The sequence below is a fragment of the Vigna unguiculata genome, chromosome 4 (assembly GCF_037176805.1).
Source record: "Vigna unguiculata cultivar grain cowpea cultivar isolate G323 ecotype 2 chromosome 4, ASM3717680v1, whole genome shotgun sequence".
In the NCBI taxonomy this organism is placed as follows: domain Eukaryota; kingdom Viridiplantae; phylum Streptophyta; class Magnoliopsida; order Fabales; family Fabaceae; genus Vigna; species Vigna unguiculata.
Window position 1 is genome coordinate 847,582 of NC_140795.1, and position 21,222 is coordinate 868,803.

Sequence of the window (21,222 nt, forward strand, 5' to 3'; positions counted from 1 at the left end):
TTTTTTACAACAAATCATAATTAACTATTGTGATTTTGAATTATTTACTAAAACTAACTTTGTTAATGATATTAATGACTATTCCTTATAAAAATCTGATTTTTTAACAAAGGCTCTAATGATTGAGTAATTTCATAGAATGGTATGCAACTTGGTCTCTAATTAATTATTTTTCATGTTGTTGTTGCTGTATGAATTATTAAATTGTGTGGGTAATTTTTATTTTTCTGGGACCATTGATATATTGATTGAAAAAGGAACAAGGAGAAGGAAATAATAAGGCGCATGTATGAATGTAGGAGTTTATTTCTGACATCGAACAAAGCGCACGAGTGAGAAAGAATCTGGGGAGTTTGCAAAAAGCAAAAAGAGGTTGTCTTGTCTCCGATTAGATTCGGCTCCGTCCACGTGACAACTGATTTCATATCATGGGCAAAGTGAAGGTGGGAGTGGCGGTCGTTTGCGCCGCGGCGGTGTGTGCGGCGGCGGCGTTGGTGGTGCGCCGCCGAATGAGGAGCTCCGGAAAGTGGGGTCTCGCGGTGGCCATGGTGAAGGAGTTTGAGAAGCAGTGTGGGACCCCAATTGCGAAGCTGAGACAGGTGGCTGATGCCATGGACGTTGAGATGCACGCGGGTCTTGCTTCTGAAGGTGGCAGCAAGCTCAAGATGTTGATTACCTTCGTCGATAATCTCCCTTCTGGGTTTGTTCTCTTCAATCCCACAACCCCTTTTCTCAGGATTTGACTTTTTCTGCTTTGATTATTACACTCTGCTTTCATGGCTGGTTTTTTTGTTGTTGTTCATGGTGGTGATGGCTTAGTGTGTTCTTGTTTGGTTTTTCATATTGTTTGGATAAACTTCTTCTGATTTAGCACTTGTATGTATGAGAAGAAAATAATGAGGTGACATAAATTAAGGTAAAATTATCTCTCAGACATGCTAAATTAGAGTGCTTTTGTTGCTCTGATAGGATGAAATTCTCCCTAAACATTATATAGGAGAAGAAAATAAGGTAATTTTGTGACATTATAGGAGAAATTGATTCCATTTTTCTTTTTGTGGTGTGTTCTTGGCATTCTAAAGGAAAGATGGTGAAAGAGGGGGTTTGAATGACTGAGCTTTTCTGTGTTTTTTGATGGATGAAAAAGAATTTTGTCATATGAATTTGTAAGTCTTGAAGGTTTCTTCCTTTTCTGATTCATTCTTTACTCTGTTGCATTGTTTACAGAGATGAGAAAGGACTCTTTTATGCGTTAGACCTTGGTGGCACAAACTTCAGAACACTTCGTGTGCAATTAGGTGGGAAAGAGAAAGGTGTTGTGAACCTAGAGTCTGAAGAAGTTTCCATTCCTCCTCATTTGATGACTGGTTCCTCACATGTAAGTCTGTTTGTTAGAAATTCTGTCAGAGTAATGAGCCTAACCACTCTCTCTAATATATTAATTATCATGGGATTGCAGGAACTGTTTGATTTTATCGCTGATAAACTTGCAAAGTTTGTTAGTTCTGAGCCTGAAGAGTTTCACCCTGCCCCTGGTAAACAAAGGGAACTGGGTTTTACCTTCTCTTTTCCAGTGAGACAAACATCAATTTCATCTGGGACTCTAATAAAGTGGACCAAGGGTTTCAATATTGAGGATGCGGTAATTCTCGTTACCTTGATTTTTGTTATATTCAATTCTATCTTCCTTTTATTGGTATTCTTTCTTATTGTATCTCATTTGTTCTGAGCATGACTGTCTGGTGCATAATCCAGATACATGCATGAGTATTCTTCTCTGTCAGCATATACACTACTGCTTTTGCATTATAGTGTTTTAACTTTGGAATTATTATGCTGACCTTTGATGGTTTCCAAATTTATCATACAAACTCTTTTGCAATGAAGAATCCCTTCGAGTTTTCTCTGCACCTCTCTGCTATTCTTTAATTGAGCAGGCTTCTGACAGTTGCTATTGTATTGATTCTGTTTGTGATGTTTGTAGGTTGGAGAAGATGTGGTGGGTGAATTAACCAAAGCCTTCCAAAAAATTGGTCTGGATATGCGTGTTGCAGCTTTAGTAAGTCTCACTTTGCTTTCTCTTTTTAACTCTGGCTTTGAAGAATAATTTTCATTTTCCATATGGCAGAAAATTTAGATTATGTTTTGAAGTTTCACACACACACACACACACTTTAAATTCTGTGTTTACTTGGTTTCTTAAACTGGAGACAAAACCTAACTTGGAAATGTGAAGGTTAATGACACAGTTGGAACAGTAGCTAGAGCAAGATTCAGCAATCCGAATGTCATTGCTGGAGTTATTCTTGGTACTGGGACAAATGCAGCTTATGTAGAGTCTGCACATGCAATTCCAAAATGGCAAGGTCTTCTACCAAAATCAGGAGAGATGGTAAATAGATCATATGACACTTACTTTCTTGTGTGCTACAAACTGTGTTTACTGTGATCTCATGAGGCAGGTAATGATTATCTGTGTATCAAAGCTTGCTGATTATTTATTGATTCTATAGGTTATAAACATGGAGTGGGGTAATTTCCGTTCCTCCCATCTTCCTCTAACACCATATGATGAAGAGCTAGATTCAGAGAGCTTAAACCCTGGAGAACAGGTAATGATTATCTATTTATTATTGGTTTAAATGAGCAATGTGCATTTATAATACTCTTCCAATCTTGTTTGCAGATTTTTGAAAAGATAATTTCTGGTATGTATTTGGGTGACATTGTAAGGAGAGTTTTGTTGAAGATGGCTGAAGAAGCTGAGTTCTTTGGAGATACTGTTCCTCCAAAATTGAAAATTCCTTTCATAATTAGGTATGATAATTTGTCCATTCAAAAGTTCACTAATTTTCTTGAATTAGACTTGCTAAGTTTACATTTGGTCTTAACTTATAAATTCTTGTATTTGTACCTTGCCAACAATGATTCAGAAACTCTGTCTTCATATTGATTGGTTAAATTATTAATTTGGGCAAGCTAAAAGGATGCTCTATTCAGATTTCTTCTCATTGCTAAGTTCACATATCATATATTTAATTTAAAAGCCTGATGAATCCACCTTTTCCTATTTCTATCTCATTTCTCATTATTGGCATTTGCTCATCATTGTTTTTTCCATTTTTAAACTTATAATCAACACACGAATGCTGCAATGTTGAATTGGGTTTCCATGGTGTGTTATGGGAAATGTTTGGTAGCTAGCTGGTAGGGAAAGTGGAAACTGGAGAAAAGGTGAAAATGCAGGGGAAAATTTGAGTAAAATGGCAGGATCAGTTTTTCACCTCTTTAATTTATCATAGTTGAAGTCTAAAGGAACACTATATATCTATCATATATTCTTTATTACTACAATCTTTGAAGAAATATGGGTGATCATAAGAAAACATTTTTATGTTTGAATTGATTATTTACTTGTGTTTCCCTAATTTGATTTGTACACATTCTCATTTGCATGGCACTATTTTCATTCTTACTCTTTTGACTTGTATCAGAGCTTTCTAATTATTTTTTTTGTCTTTTTTTATGTAACAGGACACCTGACATGTCTGCAATGCATCATGATGCATCTTCAGATCTGAATGTGGTCGGAACCAAATTGAAGGATATATTAAAGGTAAGGATGCTTCACAGACAATGTGGAATACAAAAATGCTTCTTTGTTCACACATTTATACCATGTTATGCTAAGGATGCTTGTGGTTTTTCATCATAAACAAATTGATCCACTTTATGTTAAGAATACTTAGCAACTACAAACAAGTTTGTTGGCATTGCTCCTTTCTGAAACAAAGTGATTAGGATTTCTCACTGTTTTCCCTTTCTGTCAGATCAATAACACATCCCTTCAAGTGAGGAAGCTTGTTGTTGAAGTCTGTGATATCGTTGCTACTCGGGGAGCGCGTCTTTCTGCTGCTGGCATCTTTGGCATCCTGAAGAAAATAGGAAGAGACACAGTAAAGGGTGGGGAGAAACAGAAATCAGTGATAGCACTGGATGGAGGATTGTTTGAACACTATGTTGAATTCAGAAGTTCCTTGGAGAGTACACTGAAGGAGTTGTTGGGAGATGAAGCAGCTGATACAGTTGGTGTTGAGCATTCTAATGATGGCTCTGGAATTGGAGCAGCACTCTTGGCAGCTTCTAATTCCCAGTATTTGGGAGTGCAAGACTTTTGAACATGTGGTTTAAGCCAAGGTTAACCACTGTAACACTAGTTTCATTTTTTGGTACGCCTAATAGATCAACGGATTGAAGCTAAAAGGCCTTAGTTACTAGTCCTAGGGAGGTTTCAGCAGAAGGGGGAAGGTATTTGTAGGGTTCTGTGTTCTTGCTGCTTCTTGGATAGTTACTGAGGCATTGTTTTGGTTAGTGTTTGTCTCTCCAACATCAAGGAATAATAGAGAGATATAAACTTTTGAGTTTTCATGTTTTTCCAATGTAACGTTTTCAAACAAAGTAAACCAGGATTAATTTATTGAATTCAAAGCTTTTCGGAGTTATCAATGAAGAGTTGAGTTGGCTCTGTTTATTATGTTTTGGCTGTCATATATGAACTCATCAATTATTTGGAGAGTGGTGATCTCACTGACCAAATTTATACTTAATTCATTCCTTGTGAAGTTTGTTTTTGCATGCGTTGTGTAGCTTATGTTTATGGTTAAGGATTTTGGTAAGTATATCAAGTCTATAAGTAATAAAAAAAAGGTTTTAAATTTAGATACCAAACACTGAAATAAAAGGGTCTACATCCACTTTTTTATCTTTTTCATTTCCAAGTTGGAACTTAGAATTCAGCAAAATCTTCTCTAAACAATTTGCTTTGGCTTTAAAGAAAATCTAACTTAACACTTCCATTAATTGATGGTCAAATATTTGCAAAATCCATGTTCACGCATCCATTTGAAGCCAAGTTTTTAAGAAGACATATATGGTACAACAAATCGTGTATCATCTTCACTCTTTTTTTCTATCTTATCCTTCCTCTGTTTTCTCCTTTTTCACCCTATCTTTGCACTAAAACACTTTTAATTGTTTTAAAAGTTAGGTAATTTTAAATTTGAAGAAACCATATAAAAAATTAAAATCAAATTTAAGATAAACGAATTACATTACAAGCTTATATAATATATTTATCGACTATGTATATTTTTATATATGTCTTTATTTGTATATAAAAAAAAGAAATCCCTGAACATGATTCTGTGTGAAAAATTTAAAGGAATAAACAGGCATGCTTCTCTGTAGCATTAATCTCAATTCACATCCTTTGAATTATGAAGCAAGATCTTGTGGATTTTGGCTTTGTTTGGAAAATTTTGTTTCTAAAGAATTTTAAGAAAAAATATAAAATTAATTTTTATTAGATAAAATTAGTTTATATAGAAATTAAAAAGATTAATGCAGAAACTAATTTTAATTTATAAATAAATTAACCTTTTAAAGCAATTATAAGTATTATGATGAAATACTAGATAAATATAAAGAAAAAATTATAGATGTACATGTATTGTTGACCAGTATAATTCTTCCGAAACAAATATGATTAAACAATAAATGTAGCCCCAATACTATCCAACACCTCCACTTTATTATTATTTTTAGTGACTAAAAAAGAATAAATAAACAAAAAACTAAAAATAAAATAAATAAAGGCAGTTTAGTAATTGTTGTTGGGATTGTTTTTTATAAAATGAGCGGTCTTTTTATCCCCACTCAACTCTTCCACATATACACGTGATGAGTAAAGAAAACCTCAAACTGCTATGAGGTTGTTGTTTGTTTATACCTTAATGCATTAACTAAGACCAATTGAACCAGTTGCCAAAACCACAGATTTATTATTATTCAACCTATATGACTAATCCAATAGACTTGTAATGAGCTATGTGCAAAGATATATGCATCGAAATGCTACACTGGTCCAGCAAAAACATTTGGTTCAAGGTTCAGAACAAAAACATTTAAACCTTGTTCTTATAACCACACTGGTACCAAATGATGGAGAGATCAACCAGAAACAATTACAATTCCTTCACCTTTAGATTTCTAAACTTGGTAGTTTCTAAACCAAACACAGCATGGAAGTGACAATATAACAAATTGTAATTTTATTTAAGTATTTCAGTCTCAAAAAAAACTAACATGGTAGAACCCGCAGATTCAAAAAGCTAGAAGGTAAAACTATGAATTGCATGTAGCAATCAGTTTCTCAGTTTTATTCAAAGTTTAAAATGTCAATCTGAAAATTGTAACCCAAAATCTGTGTCAATTTCATAAAATCAAATGAGGTCATCGTCTACTAGTATCTTTTTCTCCTATAACTCACTATCGACCTCAAACATTGAAGCCCTCAGCACGGAGGCACAGTCGATGAGCCTCAATCCATTTTGCACAAGCCGCTTCACCGTGCTCTACTATGCACTCATCTCGCAACCTTTTAGTGTCCGGGCAGGCACAGCAAATTTTCTTCTTTGGCTTGGTCTCTGCACCGGTTGCCGCAGTCACCGTACCATTTTTCTGTGACCCTGTGGCCAAGGCAGAGGAAGCACTTTGCAGTTGTACACCACTCATTGTCTTGTACACTCTAAAGAACAAAATAACGATAATGAAATAACGTGTAACTCAGATAAAGGTCGAGCAAGAGTGGAGAGGTTGAGAATACATTAAATAGCCGTGCAACTATAAACAATGCTGAAAACTTTGGACAAACAATGTTACCACCCTCACCGGCGAAACATACATTCAACAGGTTCAGTAATGATACAGAATAACTAAAAGTATATTGAATCAGCACTGAATATCCTTGTAAGTAAAATAATTTTGCAAACTTCAATCAAATTGTTTGTGACACTACACACTAAGCAACAGAGACACAACATGTATTTGAACAAAAATACCAAAGAAAGGGATTAAATCATTGGTCTTTTCAAGATAGACATTTATAAAAGATTCTTAGCAAACCATGAGTTTATATCCATGGCATTTGACTTCTTGCAAACTAATAAAAATGGTGAGTTATGACAACTTCTAAAAGCCCCATTATTATAGCATATGAATTTAGATTAAACAAACTAAGTTCTGATTAGTTTTTACTTCAATTCTCCTTATCATAAAACTCAGTGCCTAGTTGAGAACCTCTCCCAGCTTAAATCGCCGTAAATATAGACAGTGATCCAACTTATAACTTGGTCACAGCAATTTCGTTCTCCCAAATACAGCAATAACAGAATTTCCCTAAACCCTAAACCCAACAAATAACAACACCACCCACAGTGCGCATAAAAGCTCCGAATGCAAGAAATTGATTTAACCTTGATGACTTAAACTCCAAGCTAAATAAAATTAAGACAAAAAACAGTACCACCGAAACAAATGCTTTTTCATCACAGCCAAGGTTTTAAAAAATGTCCCCCAGTGCGGTTTCAGCCACAACATTAGGGTTTTTCAGGTACTTGCAACCACAATCGTAGCAGCATTAGTCCCATTTGTCTGCAAAATCCCGCAGTATCAAGGATATGAATTCGTTACTGCAATTCAAAACCCTGATCCCAACTACGTAACTAATACTGATATTTTGAATTTATTATGTTAAGAAATTTTTCTCCAATGCTGAGAGAGAAATCTAAAGGAAAGTGGAGTCGCTAGTACAATGTTTTGCCCACAACGGTTGAACAAAGTTTCCCCCTCTTTAAGAAGCATAAATAAGCATACGAACACTGTGAGCACCAAAATCCAAAAGAATAAATTAACAGAAAGCTGGAAAGAGAGAGTACCAGGGAACCTTGATTCGAGGCCTTTGAAGAAGAAGTTGAATAAAACAAAATTTAAAATTAAAATAAAATAAAAGTTGCATGTAAAAATTGAGCATAAAATATCAAATAATAACCAATTTCTGAATACAAATAGGCACATAAACCACAAATAATGCAACTTGTGATGAAGAAGCTGAGAAAGTATCAATTAATTTACAATTTCGCCCTAAAGATGAAAGCAACCATAAAAAAAACGAAAAAATCTATAAACCTGTACGCGACAATAGAACGGTAGGGATTCGTTGATAAAGGCTGCAACGTCTGTTGTTGTCTTCTTCGGGACGGAGAAGAAAGAAAGGGGCGTTTTCTATTTTAAGTTCCGCTAACTTAAATAAAACACGCATACAGACCTGACGATACTTTTGAAAACATTTTATTAATATTATATTATTTTTTAAATGATTATTTTTTAATTTTAATAATTTTTTTAATTAAAAAATTGGTTACAAATAAATAAAAACTATTTAATAAAATTATAAAATTATTTATATTTAATTTTATAATTAATATTATTATTATGTTATTATTTTTATTATCATGAAAGAAAAGTAAACACATGCACATAATATATGCCATAATATGTATAATGAGATTGTTGTATACAATAAATTTCTCCATTTGGTGGCGATGATTCTTTTCCAAAATAATATTTAAATCTAATTATTTTCTCGGGGATACAAGATAAATAGTAGAATTATGACTACGCTTATTATTTTCAGTCTAACAATAATGTTTTGAATCGTTTTAAAATAATTAATAATTCTTTAAATTAATTATTAAACTTCACAACGAAAGGATAATGGAACACTTCAACTCTTATGAACTTTTATCTTCATCTTCTAAGAATACACATTATAGTCCAAAATATAAAGTTTCATAATTTGCAAACACAGAAAGAGATATTATTTTTAAACAAAGACACTAGAAAAATTCATTAAGAATAGACTTTACTTAATAGTATAAATAAATAGGAAACATAAATATATCTTCTAAGAGTTTATATATTTTAACTGGTCGTTATTTTTGTAAATATTATTAAATAATACCATACATTACTAACACTTTTGGAAAATTCAATAATAGAGAAATATATTTAAAAGCCATAAATACAATAAAATATATTATCATCATTTAGACAATTCAAAAATATGAAAATACTAGTGTGGACCTCCTTCAAACAACAAAGTCTCTCTCTATATACTGGTGTGACTATTTCTAAGAGAGAAAAGAGAAAAATGAAAAGTCATTCATATATTCTAATCACCTATCGAGATACAGAAAAGAGCTTCAATGTAAACACCGGAAACAGAAAAACAGAAGAGATATAGTCTCTATATATACTATCTTATGTACTATCTGTATCAACAAGTATCTTACAAATTCACTATTGTCATCAAAAAGTCGGTTTTGATCTACAAATTAAACTAAACTTTGAAGCAAACAACAACTTCAAGAACACTACATTTCTTCATTGCACACTATTCTACCTCAGCCAAATAGTCATCAATTTCAGCTGGTGCCAATACCTGCACCATATAAACACACTATTATTAAGTTAACCAGTCAAATAATACAAGTATACAAGGATGATTTTGAAGTCTGAGGTCCAGATAGGTTGAGATGCAGATAACTTGGATTGGAACCTCGTTTTTGTGATGCAATTTTTCATGTACTTTGAAGTACTCGTAGTTTATTAATTGAGACAGAACAAACCAAAATCCCAAAAATCAAGTCAATTATACTGATTACAGTAACACGAGGAAGCAAGGTTCACATCAAGCAACAAAGATACATATTCAATTAATTAGTAAACAAAATTCCAATTTAGAAGAAGAGAAACAATAACCTAATGCTCTTCTCCTTTTTGTTTTCCTTCTCTTGCTCCTCCTCTTTGTCGCTTCTATTCTTCTTCCTCATCTAAAAAGTATAAACATACAACTTAATATAAATTTTAAAAACTTGTACGTCAGTGGCATTAAACAAAAATTTGTACGTCAGTGGCATTAAACAAAAATTTGTACGTCAGTGGCATGAAATTCTCTCCTTGTACCCTTAACCCAAGAATTAACCCCATATCTTCAACAACAAATTTGATGGAATTATGGAATTGTTGTTAATGTTAAATGAGCGAGAGTCTTTATCCCACCTACAAAATATTAGAAAAAAAAGTTAGAAATTAACACCTTCAAATCAATTATAACTTATTGATATAATAAAATTACCTTTGCACCAACATCCCCAGTATAGTGCTGCTTGTCTGATAGGAGCTGCTGTTATCTAATTTTAACAACCACCCGAATGGGGTTGCTTTTATTCTCTCTACAACATCATTTGACAATTTATCATGTAATTCAACTAGATGCTTCAGACTTGTTGTAGATCTGTAACGTGGTTTGACAGTTTTTTGGGCCATGTCTGTGTCAATATTTATTATTCAGAGACAACTTTCAATAAGAAACCAATAAGACAACTTTCATGTGTAGGGGATGAGAAGCTCATAAATCAATTTTTTTGCTGTGCAGCCGATAAACAGGTATCTCAAAAACAGAACAAACAAATTATAAATACATGCATTGTAAATAAAAGGTTCATATACTATATAGAATATCTCAACTCGAAAACGATACATAATGCAAAATGCCAACCAAACAAAGTAAGGAAATTGTGTTGAGGAGATTAAAATTTCATTCCCCATTCAGAACAGGAAGCAGTTTTCTGTTCTGAAGATCAGTTTACACTTAGTCTCTTGTTTTCTGTTTTATTAGTTCACATCGAGTTTTATTCTAAATGAAATTTTATTGTCCTGTTCAAACGTGTCATTGATTAGATTCAGAAAATTTTACCATAAGTTACCCTGGTTTGCATATTGTAGGCTGCTAAAGTTGAAAATCATAATTCTAATTCTGTCCTGGTAGCGGTCAAGGGACCTAATGTTGCTTAAAAGAAAAATAAGTGCCTAATGGAAAAGACTATGGTGGCACTACTGCATATGAAGCTTCAGTAAAGTAAGATTAAGCAGCTTCATTTTGCATGCAATCTCTGTTCATTTTGTATTTATCATGTCTAATGCTAGGGTATGCATCATTTAATACCATTTCCATGGCTACACTCATTGATTTAAGAGATATTGCGGAACTTCAACCCAATCAAACTAAAACAATACATTAATTTTTCTTCTCATTATAAACTAAACTAAACAAATGACAGTGATTATAAATACTAATTCTAAATTGATTATATCCATAATTAGACAAACTTAATTTTTCTAACCATTAAGCCGTATACCTTTTATAGCAGGGACAATGTCAGTTGAGGGATTGAACCATAAATTTGAAATTATAATAAATTGATGATCGGCATATCAGTGAACTAAAACAGGAGTTAAATTAAAACCAGAAAAATAGAAAAAATGTACTTAGAGGGATAATTTGTAGGTCATTCCAAAGCCAAACAAACATTAACCAGTGTTTGTGCTTCAACATCCTGCTATTTGAATGTAATTTTTTGCAAAAAATAAACAAAGAAACGAGATCGTGAGAACCAAACCGATAATGAGACTGCGAGAGTGAGCAAGAACTGAGAGCGGCGATAGAACGTGAGAGCGAGAGCAACCTAAGAATGTAAGAACAGCAGAGTAGGAGTACAAGCAAGAGCGGAATAACGCAGCAGCGGGACAGCGACAGCACGAGAACAACGCCAATAAGAGCAGACATGGAAACGACAGCGCCAAAACAGAGTAAGTGTGGAAATGGAAACCACAGCGCCATAACAGCGCGAAAGCAGAAGAGCACAAGCATGGAATAAAGAATAATTTTGAAATTAACAGGAATGATAGGAAAGTTGGAAAAAATGACCAGCAAAATTTTAAATAATTATGTTAACTTTTATGAAAATATAAATTAATAAAAAAATTCAAAAAAAAAATATAAACCTGTTGTAAATTTAAATTTTGTAAGAAAAATGATAAAATAAATAAATTTCTAATAATTTTTGCATGAAGTTCCTAAAAACAAGAAATAAAAAGAAAAAATCAGCAAGAAATTTGAGCAAGTCAAGTAGTTTTCTGTCAACTTTTAAAAAGTATTTAATATTTTTTTACTAATTTAAATTGGTAAGAAAATTTACAAAAAATATAAAGGTTTTATGTGAAATTTTCTAGAAATTTAAATCAGCATGAAATTTCTGTGAAAGAAATCATATAATAAGTAAACTCATAATATTTTTTTGCATGAAATCTATGTGAATATTTCTCTTAAAAATTCTTGCAAGTAATTGATAAATTTGTAGTAATGTTGATAGTTTTAAGAAAAAAATAGTAAACACTTAAGCTTAGAACATTTTATATTATTATTTAATCATATACAATATTAACAATAGGTTTTAACTGATTAGTAGTTTAAAATTCTTTAAATTAATTGATAATGAAAAACTTCATCTCCAAGACGCCTTTAATTTTTACCTTCTAAGAATACAGTCAGAAATATAAAGTTGCATAATTTGCGTATCATTTCATTTGATAACGTTGACGACTTGAGAACAAGATTTATCTCAAGGCATAGACAACTTCAGTCCAATTGAAACAACCTAAAATTATTCAGGTTGTCTAAAAAAATAAAGATGAGACAACAAAGTTATTTCCAGATGGCTAAAAGACAAAAACTCCAAACGCCATTCTCAAATAAAGACACGACAATTGTTTTGTTTATGTTGTTACCAAGTTCTCTGTCCATGTCCTCTCTCATTAAAAACCACCTCTTCTCCTTGAACAGCCAAGGATTAACCCTATATCTTCACCAACAAATTTATAGAGTTGTTGATAAAGTTAAATGAGCGATAATCTTTATCCACCTAAAAACATAGAAAAAATATAAGGTTAAAAATTAACAACTCCAAGTCAATTATAAGTTATTGAAATAATAAATTATCTCTAAATTAACATTCATAGAATCTATTATATATATTTATATTATTTTAATTAACAAAATTAATTATTTTAGTTTTTAATATAAAAATAATGAAACCAATATATATTAATTATTATTTAATCATTAAGATTCTCTCAAGTTTAATTCTAATAATTTTTACCATGTATTAAATTTTGCTACCCAAAGAGATAGAGGAAGAATATGAGAATTAGGTATTTACTTTGCATTAAGTATTTGATTCATACAATTCTCTTATCGTGTAAACATATTCTTTATTAAGCACAACTAATATATTTACAGTTGTGTGTTTATCTTATAAAAATAATTGTTTTAATATTAAAAACTTTGTAATTAAATTAATTAAACTATTGCTATAATTGAATATCATTTTATATAAATTCAATATATATTTATAATATATAACACTCAAATCTAATTGCAAAAAAAAAATATTCCTTTAAATATACTAATAATAATATTATTTTTTTTATTCAAACTTTAAAAAAAAATGCGAGTCTAAGACTAGTAAAAAACAATTTTGAAATTTTTATAGAAGTAACAGGAATGATAGGAAAGTTGGAAAAAATTACCAGCAAAATTTTAAATAATTATGTTAACTTTCCTGAAAATATAAATTTATAAAGTTTCAAAAGAAATATAAATTTGCTGTTAATTTAAATTTTGTAAGAAAAAAAATAAAAAAAATAAATTTGTAATAATTTTTGCATAAAGTTCCTAAAAAAAGAAATAAAAAGTCAAAATTAGCAGAAAATTCGAGTTACTCAAGTAGTTTTCTGTCAACTTTTAAAAAATATTTAATACTTTTTTAATAATTTAAATTTGTAAGAAAATTTACAAAAAGTATAAAGGTTTTATGTGAAATTTTCTAGAGATTTAAATCAACAAGAATAGAAATCATATAATAAGTAAATTCATAATAATTTTTGAATGAAATCTCTGAAAATTTCTCCTAAAAGTAATTGATAAATTTTTAGTAGTGTTAATAGTTATATTGAAAAAAAATACTAAACACTTATAACTTAGAACATTTTACATTATTATTTAATCATAGACCATAACTAACATTTTTCATCTTAAAACCAAATTAACAATATTTTCCATCTTTAAATTGATTATTAAACTTCACAAGGAAAGGATAATGGAAGACTTCATCTCCTCAGAAGCCGTTAACTTTATAAGGATTAAATATGTTGTTAGTCCCTTAATTTTCAGTGAATTTTGGAATTAGTCCATTTTGAAACTTTGAACCAATTTAGTCCTTCATTTTTTGAAATACGTGGATTTAGTCCTTTTAATCAAATTTTATTAAGTTTATTTGACATTTCAAGCGTGTTTCACAATAGTATTTGACTTAAAATTAAAGCAAAAATGTGTCAAACAGTATAAACAACTCAAATACAATCTTAAAATGCGTATGAAACATCAAATAAACCTAACAAAATTTGATTAAAATGACTAAATTCACGTATTCCGAAAGATGAAGGACTAAATTGGTCCAAAGTTTCAAAATGGACTAATTCCAAAATTCACTGAAAGTTAAGGGACCAAAAACATATTTAACCCACTTTATAAAGTTGCATAATTTGCATACACACAAAGCCAGATATTCTTTGTAAACAAATGATATCCCAGAAAAATTCAATGCCATTAAGCTTACTTAGTATAAACAAATATGAAACATTATATATTTTCTAGGAGTTTATATATTTTAACTGGTTGCTATTTTTGTATATATTATTAAATAATACCATATATTACCAACGCTTTTGAAAAATTAAATAATAGAGAAATATATTTAAAAACCATAAATATAATAAAATGTACTAAGAATTTATTGTCAATGCAATAACGATTTTAATATCATCACTTAGACGGTTCAAAATTTGAAAATACTGGTCTGGACCTCCTTCAAACAACAAAGTTATAATGATAAAATGTCTACTTCTGCAGTAGTAAATGAATAAGATCTCATTGGAAAGGAATTTGATGCCAGTGCAATTGTATTGCATTAACTTAACTGGCAATATGTATAAAATGATAGAGATGTGGATCAATAAGATTCTCAAAGGAAAAAAATAATAAATTAGGAAACTTCATTAAAACAAAACATTAGTTTGATAACGTTGATGACTTAGGAAAAGGTTTATCTCAAGGCTTCCTGGTCACAACTACAGTATCTCGCAAATTCACTATTGTCATCACAAATTCAGTTTTAAGCTACAAAAAAAAATCAGCTTTGAAGCAAACAACAAGTTCAAGAACACGGCATTTCTTCATTGCACACTATTCTACTTCAGCCAAGTAGTCATCAATTTCAGCTGGTGTCAATACCCTGCACCATAAACACACTATTATTAAGTTAACCAGTTAAATAATACAAGTATACAAAGATGATTTTGAAGTCTGAGGTCCAGATAGGTTGAGATGCAGATAACTTGGATTGGAACCCTCGTTTTTGTGATGCAATTGTACTGATTACAGTAACAAGAGGAAGCAAGGTTCATATAATATAATATGGAAGGTGAAAAGCAAACTAACACACCTGAACTTTTTATCAGCACCAATTATGCCAATTTCAATGTTTTTCCCTGAGATCTGTCCCTCAAACCTGGAAAACACCCACCAAAGAAAGTAGAAGAGAAAAATTGAAAATGTGTTAGGTTCTTCGTTAAGAAATAAAGAACACAAACCAAACAACTTCCACACACAAAGGTACTTCTTCCTTTCACACAGGCTCCATTTTCAAAAACTACCCTAACTCCTCCCTGAAGGTAACACTACAAGACTATCTCAGAAAGCTCTCTCCCCCAAAAAAACTAACTACACAACTACCTTTTAGCTTTTTAATCGCCTTCCATAATACACATTCCACTTCCTCTCATTATTCCCTGCCTATCGGAACGTTTGAAAAGACTAAACAAAGATCACATGTTTCAAATATAGAAGCATATGGCAATAAAAACAATAAAACGAAAACTATCAGTTTTTAATGCAATAAACTTGGTTGATAACTTGCAAGAATAAAAATAGACGATATTATGATGATTTGGAGGGATGTGCTGTAGGTAATTGTCAAGTCAAGTCAAGACCAATTAGCCAATCTTAGATGGATTTTCCTCCTCCAAACTATAATTATGAGACACACTGTTATGCACTGCTACTTGTTGTAGGAGAAAAGAATAACACTTGACCAAAAAGAGATGAAAATTATTCAAAAATGTAGAATACCTATTGCACCTCCTAATCAACAGTAATAGTCAAACATGTCATTTTCACTGTGGTTTTCTAACTATTTAGTGCATAAACTTGAAATAGTATGTTCTCCTACCCTTCCTTCAGAGTCAATATTGCTGTGTGGACTGCATCATCAAGCTCCATATCATCTGTGTACCTATAAGTGGACAATCAAGTCAGCCATAGAAATGATATATAAATAATTTCTCAAGAGAGCATTCCCAAAAAGACTTCAGCTACTATGTTTAGAAGTCCTTTTAAGATGTCAGTAGCTACCATCTGAGCCAATTAGGCATATTTAAAGGATTTCTAAGTTCTCATTATGTGACTTGAGTATCTCTACAGATATTAATCATTATGCAATCTACAAACAAATATAGATGCATTCCACACATTTTTTTGCTTTCAGTATTGCTATTGATGAAAAGCTTACCTACCTCTTCTCAAGAAACGTTTTTGCATTAGATACATTTTTCCCCATTGCAGAAGCTTTCCAAGAAAAATATGAACCTGACGGATCCACCTAGACAAAAAAATTACATCAAATCACAACCTTAAATTACTATTTCCTTAAAATTCACAGTAATTTTGAACGAGTCCAGATGTGTGTGTATCAATATAGACAACCAGTGCTCTGAAATATTTGAAATTGAGCACATCTAATCAGAGAGCAATTTTCAATTATTTGAAGAAAAACTATTTCGGGTGTAGTAAAGAATTTGTGCAATTGAATACAAAGTTTCCATAGACCAAATATCTTCAGAGAACCTAAGGAGCACTTGTTCATTTCACCAACGAGTGAGGTTCTGAAGTCTAGACTTGCTAAATGCAAGCGATGGTCATTTACGTGATATAAATGTAAATACGTAAAGAGTTACATCAGAAAAAGAATATCAACAGACCTGGTATAATTGTGGTCCATTATCATCAAACCCAGCAACTAGCAGCGACACTCCAAAAGGTCTAACACCACTATCAGAATCAAAACAGAAATGTCAGAATTAAAAGCATGATAAAGGGTAAAAATCTAAGTAAATGTAGTTGGGTGCATACAGAGAGACAATCAGAGGATCAAACTAAGTTTTGTGCATTTAGTCAGCTGCTTATCAACGATTCCTCCACTACAAAAATATGCCTAATTTTTACATAAAAATTTTAAATGGATCACAATGTACCAATTTATCTAACATATGCCTCCAGAGGAAAATAAAACAAAGCTCTGTAAGTATTGATCCATGCTGGTTGTTTTAGTAAAGATAAAGCTGTTTTAGGCATTTACACTTGGACTTATTCCAAGCTTCCAATTTGCAAAGAGTAAAGTTATAAATTATAATTATGCTCCTGGCTTCCAGAAGCTAATAACAATTGAGATTTGGCATATCAGTTCTTCCACAATTAATTACAACAATTAATGCCCCACAACACTGGAATTGAGAATTCTGAAAATTTGAGTTTACTGTAAAATTATCATCTTAAAGTTAATGAGAGAATCCATAGCTAATAAATGCTGCCGAGGGAGAAGGAAGAAAAAACAAAAAATCAGAGCTAAACTTATATTTAAGATATTGAATTGTAAATGATTTATGTATATGCATAAAATAAACTTATATACTGAGTTGACAAGGTAAATTTCAGTGGTAAGAGTACAGTTTACAAGGAAATAATTACCCAGACTGAGTAAACTCCTGCATTACGGCAGCAACTTCCCTGACAAGTTGAGTCACAGGAATTGGTTCCTGCAAAATTTGATGATATTATCAAATACAACACACAATTCACAGATGACCCAGCACCCTATAACTGAACTATATTTTAACTAAGTATATGCAGAACCAGAACTCGATACTAAGAAAGAAAAATGTGTCGGAATAGAATTTTGTATATCATACTTTATATAATCGGTGATACTGCTCAGCCTGTTTCCTGCTTTTTCGAACCAAAACTCGAAAATCAGGACCCATGCCACTGAACAAAGACAAAATATAGATCAAATAAATAAAATATTTGTAATAAAAGTCAAGAACAAATAATTATTTACTAAAGTTTAACAGAAATGGAAAAAGGTACAATAAGCATGCTTATGAAGCTTCAAACACAAATTAAACATCATAAAATTAATTATTTCAACAGTATTCTCTTAGAAGAGGCAAAAAGTGCACAGAAAGTCAATTTTTATGTTTTCTATATTTCATTTTAAAATGTCCCCAAATATATTTAAAAATTCAACATTCAATAAACACCTAGTGTCCTCCCTGAAAAAAAGGTTAATAGTCAAAAGTCTTGCAGATTAAATCCAGTAAAACTCTTTTAATTAGAGAATCTAATGAAAAGCTACAGTAGTCCACCATAATTTATTTACATATAAAACAATATGGATTAACAGTATGCTACATCCAACTATGTTTCACGTATACTTCTGACTGTTAAAACTAGTATTACAAGTAATAGTTAGCTGCTTACCACCAACAACTTTTTTCTTGATTTCACATCTAGTAAGTCCTTAATCAGTTTAAATGTGCCTTATTCAATTTCTATTTCATACATACTTCAGAAAAACATTTCACCAAAATAGTTATGTCATGTCCCTATTGCCTCCCACATTATGTGTAGGTAAACTAAGTAGCACCTCATGATTAACAAAACATTCAAAGCTAATGTGTTACATGATTATGTTTGTTAGATTAGAATAGCTATTAAATATAGGTAGATGTATCGGAAAACTGTCATGTTGTACAAATGAGATGTTTACTTATTAGCATTAATTACCTAGATATAGCCTTTTCTTGTACCTTTTGGTGTCTATTAAGCCCTTTTTGTCATATTTTTAGCATATTTAAACATGTAACCACCATTAATATACAATAAATTATTGATTTTACAAAATATATTTAACTTCAAACTGCTTAAATATGTGCAAAGAAACAAACCTATATACGACACCAATATTTGGTGTTAATAACTGAATTTTCTGGACCTGCAATTAAGTACAACAGATTGTAAATACACATAATACATCATGAATTAAGTAACTTCCCTTTTTTTAATTTATATTGACACATTGCTAGCAAAAACTACATAACAGATTCATTTATCAATAGCCAAACTTTGAAACGTCCTTGACTATGATATAGCAAGAACACCATTCCACTAAGCAAATATTTTTCAAAGAAAAGTAAAACAACCGTGCTATATATTATACTTAGAGTACCGAGAGGATAAGGAACTGACAGTGTTAAGAGAATATGGGTGCGTTAACACACTCAAAGCATAAAGAGAGGAAGCAACAATTCATCTCTTTTCTGTTGAACTACAGACGCTTGCAGGTTAGCAACTGCAGACCAAACACACTAAATTGCTCTGCATGAAGCAGTCATGTTATTGTTGAAAGCATATTATTAATCATCGTAAATATGAAAGAAATATTGCAAACAGAGAGCACAAACAAGTATTTAGAGATCTGTGGGGGGCGGGGGGAAGTGGAGGGCGTCAGTGTTTCAAGGGTGAACTATAAAGCAATGTAGCTATATTTGGATATGAATCACTGAAGGTGTTAAACCCATGTGTAAAAGTAAAACACACAACAGAGACACCCAGAAGGATTTTAAATCGTTGGATATTTACATAGGACAATTTTATAACAAATTTCCATGAATAATGAACAAAAATGGATCCAACAATGGAAATAAACTCACTGATGCTTCGTCAACCAAAATAGATGGCAATTTCTTCTCGGTAGCAATGACAACTCCATTTGCAGCTGCAACAATCAAATATCAGATTCCCATTTACACCTAGCAAAATATACCGCTTATATTACAGGATCCAAGCCATCTACAAGACAACAGAAGAAAGAACACACGGAATACGAGAGTAAATACCACAAACAATAGCAGACATAGATTTTAGCAACCAAAATGGACTCGCAAAATGTAAAATAAGTTTACTCCAAATTAAAAGAAATAAAAAAATGAAATATCGAACACTAGATTCCTCTAAAGCCTACCAGGCCCAAAAAATTAGACATTTCAGAGAGCAGTGTTCTCAAAAAACTGAAACTAAATTCCCCCATTATGTCAAAGCCCTTTTACACAAGTGTAAGCCTTTATTTGCTTCCCCACCCCTTATAACACAAGTGAAAGCTGCTCCAAAAAAATAATCAATTTCAAATTGAAAAGCTAAAGTGAGGGCCACAAACAGATCCACTACAGATACAGAGATAACAAATCACCTTTAATTCCCAAAGACGTTTGCCCAGATCCAACAGCCGTCAAAGCATGCTCAATCTGAACAAGTTTTCCAGAAGGGCTGTTTCACAACACAACAGAATCATTAGAAACACACATCATAAAATTCTCTTTATAACCAAAACATAATTTAAATTAGAAGATATCAACAATCGACATGCCTAAATGTGGTGAGTGAAAACGAATATTGACTATCCCCCATGATAAACCGCGCGAGAATCTGCACTAACAACCTCACTCCTAAGTTACAATCACAAAGCAAATAATTAATTATATTAACTTGTTACTGAAAATTGAAAATCACAAACAGTTGAATAGTGGCTTTTCATACCAGCCCTCGTAGAAAAGATAAAACAATAATGGTCACTGTGAAGAGCAAGGAAAGGAATAAATGTGAAAGTAACGATAAAAAAATAAAATCTATAAACCCGTACGCGACAATAGGACGGGAGGGCTTCGTTGATCAAGGCGGCAACGTCGCTGCGTCTTCTTCGCGACGGCGACGGCGGCGTGGCGGAGACTAAGCGGTGGATAGAGAAAAGAGAAAGGAAGGGAAATGAGCGAGAAAACAGTGGAAATTTTGTGTAAGGTGAACAAACAGAGAGAGTAAGAGAAACAGGTCTCAAAATTGTGAGACAGAAAGAGAGAGAAGGAGTAGGGAGCAAGTCTCAAAATTGGGCCTTCTAATTCAATCTTTATTTGGGCTTGTTTCTGTCTATCAGTTCTTACTACTAATTACTTCGAGCACCCATCAATTTCTGCTTACACCTTCTCACTTTTAGAATTCACAAACTTTACATAAAACTAATGATATATTACCGATAGTTTTGAAATTTGAGTTAAATTTAATTTTGATATTTGAGTTAATGTTAGATAAATTTGAGTTAAATTTAGATAAAAACTTTAAAATAATAGATCTTGAAAGTCTTGTTTTTTTATACATTTGTTTTTTCATTTTTACTTAATCTTAGCCTTAAACTCATA

General features: G+C 31.8%; 3 protein-coding genes and 1 long non-coding RNA gene across 6 annotated transcripts; 1 reads left to right on the forward strand and 3 right to left on the reverse strand.

Annotated features, from left to right (window-relative positions):
• Positions 1–236: 236 nt before the first annotated feature.
• LOC114182319 (hexokinase-1-like) lies at positions 237–4,534 on the forward strand. Its single transcript, XM_028069172.2, has 9 exons — positions 237–700; positions 1,228–1,378; positions 1,460–1,642; positions 1,985–2,059; positions 2,237–2,392; positions 2,514–2,612; positions 2,687–2,817; positions 3,535–3,616; positions 3,831–4,534. Exons 1-9 carry the CDS (start codon positions 429–431, stop codon positions 4,176–4,178), a joined length of 1,497 nt encoding a protein of 498 aa, XP_027924973.1. The 5' UTR covers positions 237–428; the 3' UTR covers positions 4,179–4,534.
• A 1,553-nt stretch (positions 4,535–6,087) lies between these two features.
• Positions 6,088–8,103, reverse strand: LOC114181216 (cytochrome c oxidase copper chaperone 1-like). The gene is made up of 2 exons (XM_028067608.2): positions 8,026–8,103; positions 6,088–6,586 (listed from the first exon to the last, which is right to left on the reverse strand). Exon 2 carries the CDS (start codon positions 6,571–6,573, stop codon positions 6,337–6,339), a length of 237 nt encoding a protein of 78 aa, XP_027923409.1. The 5' UTR covers positions 6,574–6,586; positions 8,026–8,103; the 3' UTR covers positions 6,088–6,336.
• A 1,019-nt stretch (positions 8,104–9,122) lies between these two features.
• Positions 9,123–11,617, reverse strand: LOC114182696 (uncharacterized). Of its 2 annotated transcripts, XR_003604167.2 has the most exons (4): positions 11,361–11,617; positions 10,037–10,229; positions 9,661–9,960; positions 9,123–9,340 (listed from the first exon to the last, which is right to left on the reverse strand). It is a non-coding gene; the product is annotated as an uncharacterized LOC114182696 (long non-coding RNA). The 2 variants fall into 2 exon arrangements; XR_014994500.1 differs by lacking the exon at positions 11,361–11,617 and having other exon boundaries at positions 10,037–11,354.
• Positions 11,618–14,819: 3,202 nt separating this feature from the next.
• On the reverse strand, positions 14,820–20,875 carry LOC114182695 (proteasome subunit alpha type-2-A). 2 transcript variants are annotated; one of them, XM_028069612.2, is made up of 12 exons: positions 20,673–20,875; positions 20,400–20,458; positions 20,223–20,299; positions 19,687–19,751; positions 18,922–18,968; positions 17,884–17,959; positions 17,663–17,730; positions 16,897–16,966; positions 16,432–16,517; positions 16,089–16,151; positions 15,303–15,368; positions 14,820–15,092 (listed from the first exon to the last, which is right to left on the reverse strand). In XM_028069612.2, the coding sequence occupies exons 2-12, from the start codon at positions 20,438–20,440 to the stop codon at positions 15,044–15,046; spliced, it is 708 nt and encodes a 235-aa protein (XP_027925413.1). In that variant the 5' UTR covers positions 20,441–20,458; positions 20,673–20,875; the 3' UTR covers positions 14,820–15,043. The 2 variants fall into 2 exon arrangements, with proteins under 2 accessions (XP_027925413.1, XP_027925414.1); XM_028069613.2 differs by having other exon boundaries at positions 20,400–20,478.
• Between the last annotated feature and the right edge of the window lie 347 nt (positions 20,876–21,222).

What these genes read in the sequence shown, in the direction of transcription:
- LOC114181216 (XM_028067608.2), bottom strand. Translation starts at nt 6,573, where the DNA reads ATGAGTGGTGTACAACTGCAAAGTGCTTCCTCTGCCTTGGCCACAGGG.
- LOC114182319 (XM_028069172.2), top strand. Translation starts at nt 429, where the DNA reads ATGGGCAAAGTGAAGGTGGGAGTGGCGGTCGTTTGCGCCGCGGCGGTG. An exon ending in GTTTCAATATTGAGGATGCG is followed by an intron (nt 1,643 to 1,984) that starts GTAATTCTCGTT and finishes TGATGTTTGTAG; the next exon opens with GTTGGAGAAGATGTGGTGGG. An exon ending in GCTTAAACCCTGGAGAACAG is followed by an intron (nt 2,613 to 2,686) that starts GTAATGATTATC and finishes TCTTGTTTGCAG; the next exon opens with ATTTTTGAAAAGATAATTTC.
- LOC114182695 (XM_028069612.2), bottom strand. Translation starts at nt 20,440, where the DNA reads ATGGGGGATAGTCAATATTCGTTTTCACTCACCACATTTAG. An exon ending in AACGTCTTTGGGAATTAAAG is followed by an intron (nt 19,752 to 20,222) that starts GTGATTTGTTAT and finishes TGATTGTTGCAG; the next exon opens with CTGCAAATGGAGTTGTCATT. An exon ending in GGTGCTGATAAAAAGTTCAG is followed by an intron (nt 15,093 to 15,302) that starts GTGTGTTAGTTT and finishes TTTATGGTGCAG; the next exon opens with GGTATTGACACCAGCTGAAA.